This window comes from Homalodisca vitripennis, chromosome 8 (genome assembly GCF_021130785.1).
Source record: "Homalodisca vitripennis isolate AUS2020 chromosome 8, UT_GWSS_2.1, whole genome shotgun sequence".
Taxonomy (NCBI): domain Eukaryota; kingdom Metazoa; phylum Arthropoda; class Insecta; order Hemiptera; family Cicadellidae; genus Homalodisca; species Homalodisca vitripennis.
The window spans coordinates 94,777,138-94,791,524 of NC_060214.1; the positions used below are offsets into that span (position 1 = coordinate 94,777,138).

The 14,387-nt window shown below is 32.3% G+C and overlaps 1 protein-coding gene across 1 annotated transcript in view; it reads left to right on the top strand.

Moving 5' to 3' along the window:
* The first annotated feature begins 741 nt into the window (after positions 1-741).
* LOC124367767 overlaps positions 742-14,387 on the top strand; it is a 57,564-nt gene continuing 43,918 nt past the window's right edge. The window contains exon 1 of the mRNA XM_046824869.1: positions 742-828. Within this exon, the coding sequence (XP_046680825.1) occupies positions 744-828 (85 nt within the window). The 5' untranslated portion in view covers positions 742-743. The remainder of the gene's footprint in view (positions 829-14,387) is intronic.

A 14,387-nucleotide genomic window follows, 5' to 3' on the forward strand; every position in this document is an offset into this window, starting at 1 on the left:
AGGTAGGAGATTAAATAGTTTTGATGGGTTGTAATTTTTAATCTCACACACACCTGTTACATACTTAATCGGTAAATTTTCAATATATTGTATAACCTCTCTTTTCGTGAAACATTTATATAAAACGTATATTAAGATTGTAGTGTATATTATAGTATATTATATATTCTTTACAATCAATACTTAATTGTAAACTTTAACAATAATTTAATAAATCTTATTGTAAAGTAGGTAATTCATTGTGGTAGTAAAATGATCACACGTTTTAGCTAAAACTAATCTGAACTAGCAGTATTACAGTTCACCTGTCTATAATATTCATATTCTATTAATATTCACTTTAAGTACGTAAATATATTAGCGTCTTAAAGTCGACAATATCGTAATATTAGGCTTTCAAGTCGTGGTCGTATTGTGTTAATTGTACAATTAATTATAATCTAGCGTTTATAAATAACAAGAATTATAACTCTATTGCTTTTTATTGAATTATTTGCAAAATTCTAACAAAACCTGCCAAATACTTTGAAAATGTCAAAGGGGTCTTTGAAAAATCACAAGGTGTCAAAAATGAAACCAAAAACGGAGTGAAAAGTTTCTGAATGGACCCAATTAAGATTGGCCAGTTAATTGAGGGAAGTATTAAACGTCCGATCGCATTCCGGATGAGAGATGAGCTTTTGTTTACTGTCTCGACCATAAACCCCCCTCATCCCCACCACTCCTACAGGACAGTGGGAGTGATGGGCGGGGGTGGGGGGAGTAGGAGAGGCAGTCTTCACTCTACAGAACAGTTCAGTGTCCCCGGAACCCCCCTGCAGAGTGAAGGTACGTACCTCGCTATCCTTATATACGTAAACTTTACACCATATTGTCACAGGGAAAACTATTTCGGAAAATTGCATGCGTTTCAGGTAACTTTCGCCCAAAGTTTCGTCAGATCGCTGAGAAAAAGTTTTAGAAGTTGATAGAATTTTAAGTTACATTAAAATATCAACGTAATTTTCTGCAACCTACTGCTCTGATTTGTAAAACCATTTCACAAATATAAATAAAAAAAAAACTCAATAATATACTTTTTTGTATCTGTGAGGCCTTTCGTACTCAAGGAGCTCATCATCAGACCAACATAACTGAATAAAAGTGGTTACAATAATAATATAAACAATTTTGTAGTAAACAAAACATTTTGTCAGAAAAAATTTAGTACAAAATTGTTGATATTATTATTGTAACCACTTTTATTCAGTTATGTGGGTCTGATGATGTGTTCCATGAGCACGAAAGGCCTCACAGAAGTAAAAAAGTATTTTATTGGGGAGTTTGTTTTAAATTTATAACTGATTCCAATAGGAAAAGAGCTTCTAGAATGTATTTCCCAACTAGTAAAAATGATCGTGGTATTAAAATTAACGAGTGTTTGGAATATAATTCTTCAAAATTCTACAGTTGTCAAAACAAGCTGTAATTTACTTTATGATAGCACGAAATTTACATAGATTAGAAATAATTTGTGGCACTATTTCCCGTTATTTTCATAAGTAACAGATCATTATTCATGCTCACAGATCTTACTGAACAGCTGCAGTAATTCCATTATATTCTAGGAAGATTTCTATAAACTTATGGAAGTTCACAATATGTTTTGTGTGCGTAGGTAGCATAGCAATATCATTCTTATCAACTCAAAGAATTAAATTCTCATAGCCTTTTAAAGTAGAAAATGCTTCCTCTAGGGAAGCAAATATCGAGTAAATTAAATATTTCATAATGTTAAAACTTAATTATGTAATACTTATATACTAGTTTACACAATTTAGTCATACATTCAAAAGTTATTTTGAATGAGACAAATTATTTTTATTTAGTTTAATTATTACTTATATCTTTTCATGTGTTTCTTTCAATGTTCTATATGAAATGGCTTAGTTGTCTTTCATCAGCCTTTTATTGGCTAGTTCAACAGTAGGTGGCTGTTTTATAATTGTGTTTATATATTATGTATGACGAGTATTTATTTTATAATTGCTTGATTATGGGACCACACGTTTGGGCCTTGTATAGGCCTTATTGTTGCCTTATTATTACATTTTATATGCATAAGTTTGAATATCAATATTCTTCATTTTCATTTACAATATAATGGTAGCAGTGTTTTATTTTGTCTGTATTTTAGGAAACAGTGGATCTTATGTACAAAATGAAATAATCGATACAATATTGACAGGATTGCCTGTTGAATTGGATATACGACCTTTCATGAACCTGTGTCTACCTTCTACTTCAGGAGTCAAATCCTAAAACTCAAGAGTGTTTTGAACGTAAACAATTCAGACACGTAGGGATGAACACACAAAACACGAACACGACATATGCATACGTGTGGTGCAAAACACGAACAACTTAACTTTTTAATACCTTTGAGAGTTATTTACTTTTTACGCGTGTCTCAGAGAAAGGGAGCACACGCTAGCTCTCAAAAAGGTGATTTTTGTAAACGATTACAAATGCCTATATTGCTTTTATTAATTCAAATCAGCTATTTTTAATTTCATAATAACATCTTCATAAGCACAACCCATTAAATTCTCATAGACTCCATACTTGAAATAAATTATATGACGATGAGGCTAAATTTTAAGGCTAAACGTAAATTAAATTGTTAATGTACAAAATGCTAGAAGGAAGAGCTTCAACTAAAAAATGTTTAAACTTATCGAATGCTTTATACTAGCATTTTGTCTAAAATTATTTGTACCTTGCTGAGCAGTAAAATAAATCAATCAATTTTGATACAATATGTACAGATTTTGTACGTACTACTACTAAATAGGAATTATTGTGTCAAACGTATAAGGAGGGCTTTTTTAATTATTAATGTAAAAATGTACGAAAATTCCCTCAATGATAAATCTTAAATGACTAGCATTTAGTATCGTATACCCTCTAGTCTGTAGATACTTGAATTAATAAAACTTCATAATAAATACTTAATAGGTCATGAAATATGATATTAGATGTGTTCCAAATGTTAACACAACAGATAAAATCGTTTTTATTTCTGTTCCCTCGTTCCTACAGACATACACAAAGAAACGAATATAAAATTGCCCGAACGACAGAAAGTTTAATTCGATTGTCAATCCATGTTTTAACGTAACCGATTCAACAGGCAATCCTGTCAATATTGTATCGATTATGTCATTTTGTACATTAGATAAAGATCCATTGATTTCCTAAAATTACACACAACATTCACCAACATTCTACTCTCATTTTCACGAAGCTTAATGTTTGACATCAATGAATCCGTAAATATGTGGAATTTACCTTACAGCTATTACCGACTTTCCTTCTTTATTTATAAAATTAAATAATTCCCTTTATATAGAAACTACTAGACACAGGGTTACTAATATTGTAATCATACATCGTCTAAGATATTATGATATTGACGAATTTTACATAGTTTAACAATGTCAGTTCCTCGTGAATTTTGATAGTAAAAATATGTACACTTGTAATAAATACGCTTGAATCTGAAAGCGTTATCAGCGATTCTTGGCTAACTAATAAGTTCTTTAAATTATTTTAGATAATTTGACACAAGCTTCAGTATATAGTTAAAACTTTCGAGTTTTTGTAAAGATCTGTTTAAATTTTATTTACAGATTAAGTGCCTATTTGTGTTACCGTTCTCGAATATTTCATGGTTTCTTCGTTCATGTTCTCCATACCTCCAAATTTCTAAATAGGATTTTTGAAAATCCAGATTCAATTAATGGGGAGATAGAGGTCGCACAAATTTATATAGATTTACATCTTGGCTACAAGCGACTATTTAGGCCTGTAGCCTCTGAGACATTGATAATTATTGATTTGGAAAATCTCACTAAGCACCAGCAAAGTAATATTTTGAATTCTATTCCATTAAGCTAGAGAATTCAGTGCATTCTGAATACTATTGACAGTGTTAGAATTCGTTGCTGACAAGTGTACTGTGAGTAAACAGAGGCTCACGTAACAGCAATTCTCAGTGCACCACTTTACAAACCAAAACACCAAGTAGATTTTCAAAACAGTAAGAATTACTATATTCTCACAACTATTTTCTTCATTTCCTGTGGCTACAAAACGAATTTTAAAATGTATTGATATTAATCGTGATCTTTGTGTTGCTTACAAATTGAAAATAATTTGTAATATAATAAAAATAATAATTGCACCCTTGTGCAAATCTGGGAACATCCATTTCTTTTCCAATCGGATTTGGTAAAGTTATTGTGGATTTGGGATGAGGTTAAATAGCAAATCCATTATTTGAGGGGGGGTGTGTGCTTTTTTACATGACACAATCCTCAATTTTCATGCACTACCGTGATTGATGGAAACGGGATAGCGGACATTGATGTTAAAATTATGAATACGTTATAAGATATGACGTATCGACAACTAGAACCTCCAGTATACGAATCTCGTGCATCAAGAAGAAGGAATTGTGCTAGAGGTTATATGATTCCTGACTTATACACTAGGAATACATTAAGCTAAATCAGCTCTCAATGTGTGGTGGTATGTAGAACAGAGCATCTGTCTTGTCTGATAACACTAATCATTGATCTCTACGACAGCTTTTATCGCTTTCGATCGGGAAAAACATCCAAATTCCATAACATGGGGCTAGGAATTGTGATTCATCCGTTTAAAATGTACTAACACTTTTAGAACGAAGTAATTCTAGGTAAAACATTAGTGATAAGCATAATTTTTCAATGCTTTTCTATTTTAATCCATTCATTATATACAATTTTATTATCTCTTTAATTGAATCATTCTGAAAGATAGGCTTATGTCAATCTGTATCGGCCCACATTTCTTTTATCGGTACTATGTCTTACTGCAAAGACATCACAATTACAGCAATTTATTTTTCTATTAGCATTCGCTAACAAATTTCATAAAGTCTTTAATTTCCAATGTTTTAAACTCAATTATATAAATTTCATTATCCCTTCTATTCTTTAAAATGTGTCTTCAGTTTCCTTAATGCAATTATGTTTTGTTCCTTTTTTTCCTGGAAATTATAAAAAGTATGTGTTATATGAAATTAATGAGTACAGAGTACGTAATCTTTATTTTACGGCTCACAGCCAATAGCTAGCAGATTAGTTTGTACCGGAGTATTTGTAATCTTAAATGATGAAAAAGTATAAAAAAGAAGCGCTCACCAGTTTTTGAGCGGTGCGACGACTGGAAGATTCCCAGTAAATGAAAAATTCACACCGTAAATAAATTGTCTGGTGATTAAATGAATTTAGAGCTTTTCATAAGAAGAAAGAATTATTTCGTTGCTTTAAAAGCTGTTTACGGTATTTAAAAAAAAAGTCATGCAGTGACGAAATTAGTTTCCCTTAGTCTCGGGTTTGAGTTGAAAATGCAGTTTTAGTCACAGCATAGCCAAGTGTTTGGATACCTGTTCTCCAAGTCACACGATACATATTTTAGTTTGCTCCCAGAAGGTTAGAGAAATGTCAATTAGATAAGGTATTGAGATTGAATTGCAATTATTTTCGGCTTCTCTCACTTCTACTTCAATACTTCAAGTTACTCCAGACCATGTGTCGCGTAACGGGCCTAAATAGATTTCAAGGCAATGGGTGTTTCCTTAACTGTATCCTGATTGGATGAGGGACATCCATTAAGGAAACGTGTACCATCATCAGACTTGATCCAGACTATTTAAAAATAAAGTTTCATCCAAACTTCAAGCTCATAGCTTAATTAACTCTTAACTTACTTGTGGGTGATACACGCTTAATCTGAAATCCTAGAAGGTAACATGCACCATCATCGAATTCAGTCTTGTCTATGTAGAAATGGTGTTTTACCTAAAATTTAAAATCGGTAGCTCAATTTGTTCTTAGATATCACTTTGCATGATAGGCTTCGCTAAGACTCAGCTAATCCTATGAACTGGTTTTGCACCATTATCAAAGTTTCAAGTCCATAACTCATTCCGTTGTCGAGATCCAGCGGAGAGTTAGTAAATCCAAGCTTCACTATTATTTTTTGACATCATATTCCAACTTGTGAGACAGTCTACCAATTTTCATAATTTGCTGGCAAAATAAAGATTTCCCACGGATGAGATCTGTACGCCCCCCGCTTATTATTCAAGCCAGGTTCGCAGTTTAAAATGCATGAAGAGTGACAATGACAAAAATATTTACTGCCTTTAAAGATCACTCACTAGAATATTAACTCTCCCTCGAAGCAGTTTCAGAGAAGATATCAATAGAGTTTTTACATTTCTTTACGAAATTAGGGCAATGGCAATCAACACTTTATAGGAAAATAATTTATAGCTGTCAAATGACTTCATAGCTTTTAAATAGTCTTCAGATTCTAAATTCGGCGAAGGAAGGAGGAGATCGTACTTAAGTTCCAGTAACCTCAGGTATAAAAGTAGTTGGGTATTCGAATAGTAAAGTGCTCACTAACACGAGTGTCCGTTCTATTCGAATACTCGATTACTTTGAAAAATAATTCGAATACTTTAATGAATGATTTTAGATACTAGTTTTTATTGAACAATGTTTAATAAATACTACTTATGAATAAAGAAAATACCTTTAATGAATGGGTGTTAGAATATACTATGTAATGAATGATCGCCGTGTATTCATTCACCTTTAACGAACTTTTGATACATTTATCGTTATAAAAAAAATTGAGACCTGTAAATATACATTTGTTTCAAAATGTTTTCTCAATGAATATTTTGAAGTGTAAATAAGTATAGTTTGCAAGATTATTTCACGAAACTGAAATATTTCAAGTATAATAATCTAATCTAACGTAAAAATAAAAGTACTGTAGAGGTATTACTTTAGAAGACTTTTTAATTATTAAATTTAATCCAACACATTTAACACGTTTTCTCTTGTTTATTTAAATAATTTTCAATAATTTTGTTAACTGTAAATAAAAGGGAATTTAATTAATATATCTTATTAATATTTTTATTTGGATTACATATCCACAATGGGAAGAACGAAGAATGAGAAATAACTTTATTTGTTATTGGATTGTTATTCACAGTGCCTTTTCAGGCACTGTGAATAACAATAAATTGAGAGAAATGAATGAATGAATGAATTATATAAATGATTCGTAGTTATATCAAAACATAGCATCAATTAATATCATTATGACATTATTTCTATAATTGTTATTGATAATTAGGTGCATGAAATGAAAGTTATTTTTATGTGAATTATGTAAATGAAATTCCGTTGTTAATTTAAATTCTAACACGATCTCACTGCCTTCATTACAGAATGTGTTTCTTCATAGTGATACAAGAAGACAAGTGAACTAGATGGCAATGACCTGAACAATTGTTCAGCATTTTTCCTCCTCCTCCTCCAACAGCAGAATAGAGAACCGTTCAATCTTAAACCTCTTCGAAATTAAAACTTAACTTGAATACACTGAACTGCCATTGTCTTTTTTTTGACACCGAGAAAAATTTCAAACCGATCACTACCAATTCATTGAGAACTTAAGGTATAAGTGAAATCTACTCCATATTATACTGGTCCAAAAGAACAACCAATACCACATTACAAATAATTTAAATCTTAAACTTTTGTATTTAAAATAATAAAACAAAATTTATTTTTATTGAATGTATTATTAGACTCGCTTTTGCATTAAAAGCTAGATTTGTGTTAATTTAGATGCATTGACATAACGTCGTATGTTTGATTCCTAACGCTTACAAGTTAGTGCTTTTGAGTGTGTTTTGCTGCAATTTTTTTGGTTATTTTTACCTGGGATATATTGAATCACAAGTCTCGAACCAGAGTGTTTCTGGACTTTTCTTTCTGGTAAATCTTAGTAATTATTCTGTCACTAACTTTCCTGTTTCTAGATGAATTGTCTGCAGCGAAGCTATCGAGTTTCAATCTTTCCGTTTTTTTTTTTATTTCAGGCAATGGATGTCACTAAAGTTACAAACCCTAGTCACCAAGTTACCATCCTTTTGAATGATTAAGAAACGTTCTCAGTTTTCCTTAGGAAAATCCATAGAATTTTCCAATCTCATTTGTATGGATTAAAAATGTCACCAGAAGACATGTTTATGGATTTCAAAAGTAGTACTTCTCTCACTCCCAATTTTGGCAGTAGGATGGGGGAAATTAAAAAAATAAAATTTAAATTTATTTCAAAATGACTGAAATGAATGTATTTCAAACTTGAAAACTTTCAAGTGATAGCTGAGGCGAAACGAATCTAACGGCAGCAGTAAATTTCAATTTTTACCACTTGAGATCTCCTAGCGAAGCACCCGTCATGTTAACAGCTTCAATTCCGAAAAGTGGGGTTAGAGGTGGGCAGGAGAAGCTTCTCTTACGTCGGTCCCACCATGTATAATGATCTCCTGAAAGTTTAACGGATCTCTCGAGTTTAAAGTTTAAGAGCCATCTAAATGCGTTGTGTCAGTCTAGCTGATAAGGATGATTTATTTTACTTAGTAATCAGGGCTGGATTTACATATGGGCTGAATTGGCTATAGCCCAGAGCGGCAGAATCCAGGGGGCGGCAAATTTTTGTAAAAAGGTAAAAAATAAATTATTTCAAAAGTCAAAAACATAATTTTCAGATGACCTAAATTCTAAATCTAAGTATTATTAAAATCACAGTCCAGTTATTGTATTGTAATTCCTAAATTTATCTTCTTTAAATTGATTGTTCTTTAATCCAACAGAAATATTTCGACTTTATTTTCATGATTCTTTAGTAATTTTCCAGTTGATAAATGTTGTGACATCTCATATTTTATGTTAAAAACAATAATTGCAACGATAATAGTAGCGTAACTTAATATTGACAATTCAACCTATTTTATTTGAGTTTTATTCCAAGCTTAGCGTGGCCGTCTCGCTGCGCCGCGTCGACCCACCGCGGTACCAAGGTAAAGTATACATGCTTGGTGGGAGGGGGTGGGCGGCAAATTGTGGATAGCCCAGGAGCGGCAAATATTCAAATCCGTCTGTGTTAGTAATAATATTAATCATTAGTCTGATGTTTGACATTGAGTTGGTCTGTAAACCAGAACTATTTATGAGAAAAGGTTGCAATAAGAGGCATTTGTATTTATTTATTCATCCAATATTAGGACTTTTCACGAGGATACAACTATAATTCCTATTGGAGGCTATGTTGTATTGACTGCGTAAAGGCGACTAACTTACATTGTTCTTCTTCTTCTATCGAGATTTTCAAGTGCCGCAAGAAATACCCATTCCCAAAATTGTTGCAAAAGATTTTGACACAACCCTATGGTGAAACACTAAATTTTATGGGGACACTCCAGTATTTACACCTGTGGTTGTATTCATCTGTTTGAAAAGTTCCAAGCTAACACAGATAGGCTGGATATCAAACCAGCGTCACGTGAGTCGAAAGAGGGAACTTTTAATCAAAATGGGAACGAAAATTAGATATGTTCACCTAATAGGGGAATTCATTCCTAATATGATACTTTTCTCTTTTTGAAAACTCTTTTTGAAAACTAGTCTTGTTCACTAAACTAAAAAACTTTCAAAGTAGGAATTTAAATAACGGAATAAATTAAAATAAAATATTTTCCTATGAAATACAGACATAGGACGGTAAGCTAAGCAATACAAGACTGCACTTTAAATGACGTATCTTTATACTAACCTTACAAATCAAATGGTAATTTCCGATAGAGTAATTTATGGAAATCCCGTATAAACTTAGAAACGGAGGTAGGTTTAGGTTTTGGGAGCCATGTTCGATGAATTTGTGTAGAAAATCTTCATACGTACTCTCATGAGGAGAGGACAATTGCAATAAACTGATTTTGTAAACAAGGACCTAAAACAACTAAAAACAAACCTTTTAACACATACAGAAGAAAGTTGTGATTTATAAATCAAATATGCATTTATGTTTTCATGGATTTCATAGCTTGACTGTACAAAATTTGAAGCTATGAAGAGGTCTCAATGGCTGAGATGATAGATATCATCCAAAAATGCATTTGAATAGATGTACCATACTTCTAGTAATAAAAACCTTAGGCTATATCGAAGTTCTTATCAAAGACTGTTCTAAATTTTTCATTTATCATTAATTCAAACATTTTTCAAAAGTGTTTGCTTTTGGTTTCGAGGAGTTGGATTTTATAATTATACAGTATATACTTCTGACATAAGCTAACAGTCTCTCCAATAAGATTAAGCCAGACAGGATAACAACATTATTCTGAAATCTTAAAATTTCATCATTATCATTCCTATAATTAAATTTGCTAATGAGAGGCCGATCTCCTCTTTTAAACCTTACACTGTCGTTCTCAAAAGAAGATTGTTGGTACATCCAATAATCCAATATTTAATTACTCGTCAATTTAATTTTCACTAATGACTTATGTATCGCTGTTTTAATCACGAAACGGGTTGTAATCCAGACCTTACTTAAATCTTAAATTAAATCCAATTAAATTCCTCTATATCTGACGACACGGTACAGTTCTTTCAGTAGTACCTAAAACAAATTTACAACCATTTCTTGATATTAAATCAGACATTTAGTGTTAATTGAGTTATAAATTAGACAGTGTATAATGCAAGTTTAGTTACTAGTTAGACTAATGATCGTTTGTTTAACTAACTGTCAGAAGTTAAAGTAGGACAAGCCTGGAATACTTTAATAAGGCAGGACATTAGTCAATTGTTACTACTACCACTTTGTGTATAAATGTAATTTGGTTGAAGTTCGTTTGTGATAATATTGGTTTTAAGTTCGTAACATTATTCAAAGGTCAACTATTGGATTAAGTTGGATAAAATAAATTATAAGTCACGGAAATCCCGTTGGAAACGAAAATAATCCTGTAAGGTAACTATTTGAAATAAAAAAAAACACGTTTCTCATTTCAAGAGTCGACACCGTAATGTTATGTAGACACTAATGATCACGTTTTCCTATATATATATATAGTTTTTTATATATGTTATATTATTATATATATATATTACAAGTTGCTTTGATTTAAGTCGCATTTAAACTTTATCAGGTAATCAAAACGCATAATTTTGTTTGACCTGGAAGCCAAAGTTACGGGACGCTCTATTAAAAATCTCTCTGCGCATTGAGATCACTTGCGAGTTTAAATCTCCTGTGAATCGAACGATATAAGAAATGTCCAGTTAAATTTTAAGAACCTCAATGCCGTGTGATATGTTTGAAATGTGTTCATAGAGATCTTGGTTTAATTTGAGAAGGGCTTCCCAACAGAGCCTATTGCCTGGTAACAGAGATTAATCAGGCTGATTGGCTCTGTAAGTAATGATCCTGACTTCTTTGCAGACCATCTCAAAAGCGTCCAAGTAAGTGTTCAAGACTAAAGATGGTCCTAGGGCAGGATCTGAAACACGGACACAATCATCGCTCTATGGGAAACTGAACTTGCATCTTTCAAGGGAATAGACCGATGGAAATGTGCAGTATCACATGAAAGGGAGGGGGAAAGGATTGCTGTCATTTCTTAGAGCCAAGCTGTTATTAAATATCTGAGTTCCTCTGTGATACGTTCAAACATGCACAGCATCAATCGTCATAAGTAATGAAATATTCTTGGCAGGAAAAATAAAGTTTCCCTCATAACTGTCATATATGACCACACTGTTTCAGTAAACAATGAAAGGGGTATCAAACTAACTATCTAGTCAGCTTTATATTGGGCCACAGAATTTGGATGTTGGTCACCTTCTGAAAATCTGGAATAATAGATATTCTACCTCAGATTACCACAAGCTGAAAAACCCCAGCTTTGGGTTTTTGGCTTGGCAAGAATGAACTAGTGATTGTAAATATCTCTTCTTATAGATTATCGCAAATTGAAGAAAATAAATAAATAAGGAGACAAAAGCAGGAAAAAGACTTTCTATTGATTTTGCCTAGAAGAAGAATATCTTTTGGCATAATGTGAGCTTTGGCATCAAAAGCGCTTAAATCTTTGGAAAACGAATCCTGAATTCACGTAACGCACAATATCTCTCATTTATATAGTTCAGTGAACTATATAAATTTAATATATAACTATATAAAAATCCATTTCATCCAAGAGTCGGGTTTGTTAGAACAAGAAGCAATGGCAGGAGGAGTAAAATGTATCTAGAATGATAATTTATTCTCAATTCTCCCTCATTAATATGAATATTACTGGTTAAAGTAAGAAGATACAAATGCGAATGATTTACACCTTTTCGCGACATTACTAGTTGCGAATTACACATTTTATTGATCGAGCCTACTTAAAAAATATAATGGGCAATTGTTATCAACTAAAGCACGAATATTTCCAATGTTTTTAAACTGTACAGGACCAAACACACTTATTGTATCTGTTGGCTTTTAGCTTTAGTGTTCTAGCTACAATTAGAATTTCCTCGAACCATTTTATACTGTTTACCACTAACTGAATTGTTCGCGCCACTTTTACAAAATGAAATATCAAAGTATTCATAGCAAATATTCCACGCCAATAATAAGTTTGTTTGAACTTTATGCCCCTGCGCGGCTATATAAACTACATCACAGATCTTTAGTAAAGGCTGTTGTCATGGACGTGCAACATAACATAAAGGATGCTACTTCACAGAGTTGGAAGTGACACACACAACGCCACATTTACTTCTGTTATCGTCCAAGGTTAATTTTAAACTTTAGAGCAACCTTCTTGATTTAAAGAGTATACAATTTGTAAATATAAGGGCCGTGTGTTTTTTTATACATTAAAACAGAAGCAAAGATAAATCCTTTCGCCTCAACGGTTCACGTCGTTTATAATCAGTTGATTTTCTGAACCGTGTTCATAACTTTATAAAAATCTATAAAAATTTAAAATCGATTTAAATGTAATTAATTTTTTTATGAGTATCAGAGTTTACCCCACACACGCGCGCGCGCGCGCACACACACACGCACCACGCACACACACACACATATATATATATATATATATATATATAATATAATTTGAAAAATATAGTGAAATAGATAAGTATTCCATTAAATTTGTATAAGTGGCAATGTATATATGGCAATGTATATATATATATATATATATATATATATATATATATATATATATATATTATATATATTGCCACTTATACAAATTTAATGGAATACTTATCTATTTCACTATATTTTTCAAATTCTCGATAACCCAGAAGGGTTTAATGATTTAAATGAGGTTAGATTTAAATCATTTAGCTTTTAAATGATTAAAAGGCCATAGAAGAACTATATTACGTTCCTCAACGTCCTAGAGAGATGAAATTTGACATATCCATGTCTCATGCTCTCAATAGATATATACAAGATATTTCTTAGTCATCAACCATCCAATAGGCTTTAAATGGGGTTGAAATTAGAAGAGCTGTATTTTTTCCAAATTCCCAATATCTTGGAAAGATTAAATTTGACACACGTTCCTGCTCACGCTCAGCAAATTCCCATGGAGTGAAAGCCTCCCATCATCGAACTTAGTATTGCTCATACAGAAGTGAAGCTTCATGCCAAATTTCAAGGATGAAGGTGATTTCGTTTTCGAAATACCGTACGAACAGACAGACAGAAATACAATTTTTCCAGACTCTCGAGTGATAGGCTTCGCTACAGGTCAACCAGTTATATTACGTAAATACATTGTCAAGATCTGTTTTAAAGTTAAAAAGTCTCGTCATATTAATAAAACTGCTGTAAAAAAATTAGTTTCCATAAATTGTATTTGTAAGCCTACACAATAAACGTAAATACTCGATCTGTGGTTACAATAACCCCCCCCCCCTCTCTCTCTCCCTCTCATCAAACCCTAAGTATATCCAAATGATTTGAAATGTGGGATTCTCTATTTACGGGCTTTAGAGAAAATAGATATGATACCAGCTCCCAATTTTAGTTTCAAATATACTCGAAAGCTCCAAGAAAGGTATACTAGTAATTAATATAAAATAAATTAACTCCAACTCTTTTGTGGGGATACGCAACGGGTCCCTATCATTTTAATTTTCACAAATCATACATAGCCGATGATGGCTTGATGCCGATGCATGATGGTTGGGGGATGGCGGGGGTATCTTCACCCAACATAACTTCTGAATAAATTGATGGTCCACATTAGAACTGACCATCCCTGCCAGAACACGGCTGAGCCAACCTTGCTGATATACGGCGAGGAGGCACTTGCTTAAAGAGTGGTGCCATTATCTGCAGAACCTTTTATATTTCTATTCTTCCTCACAACGAGAAATCGTTCCAGTTCAGAGAATTTTTATTCACAG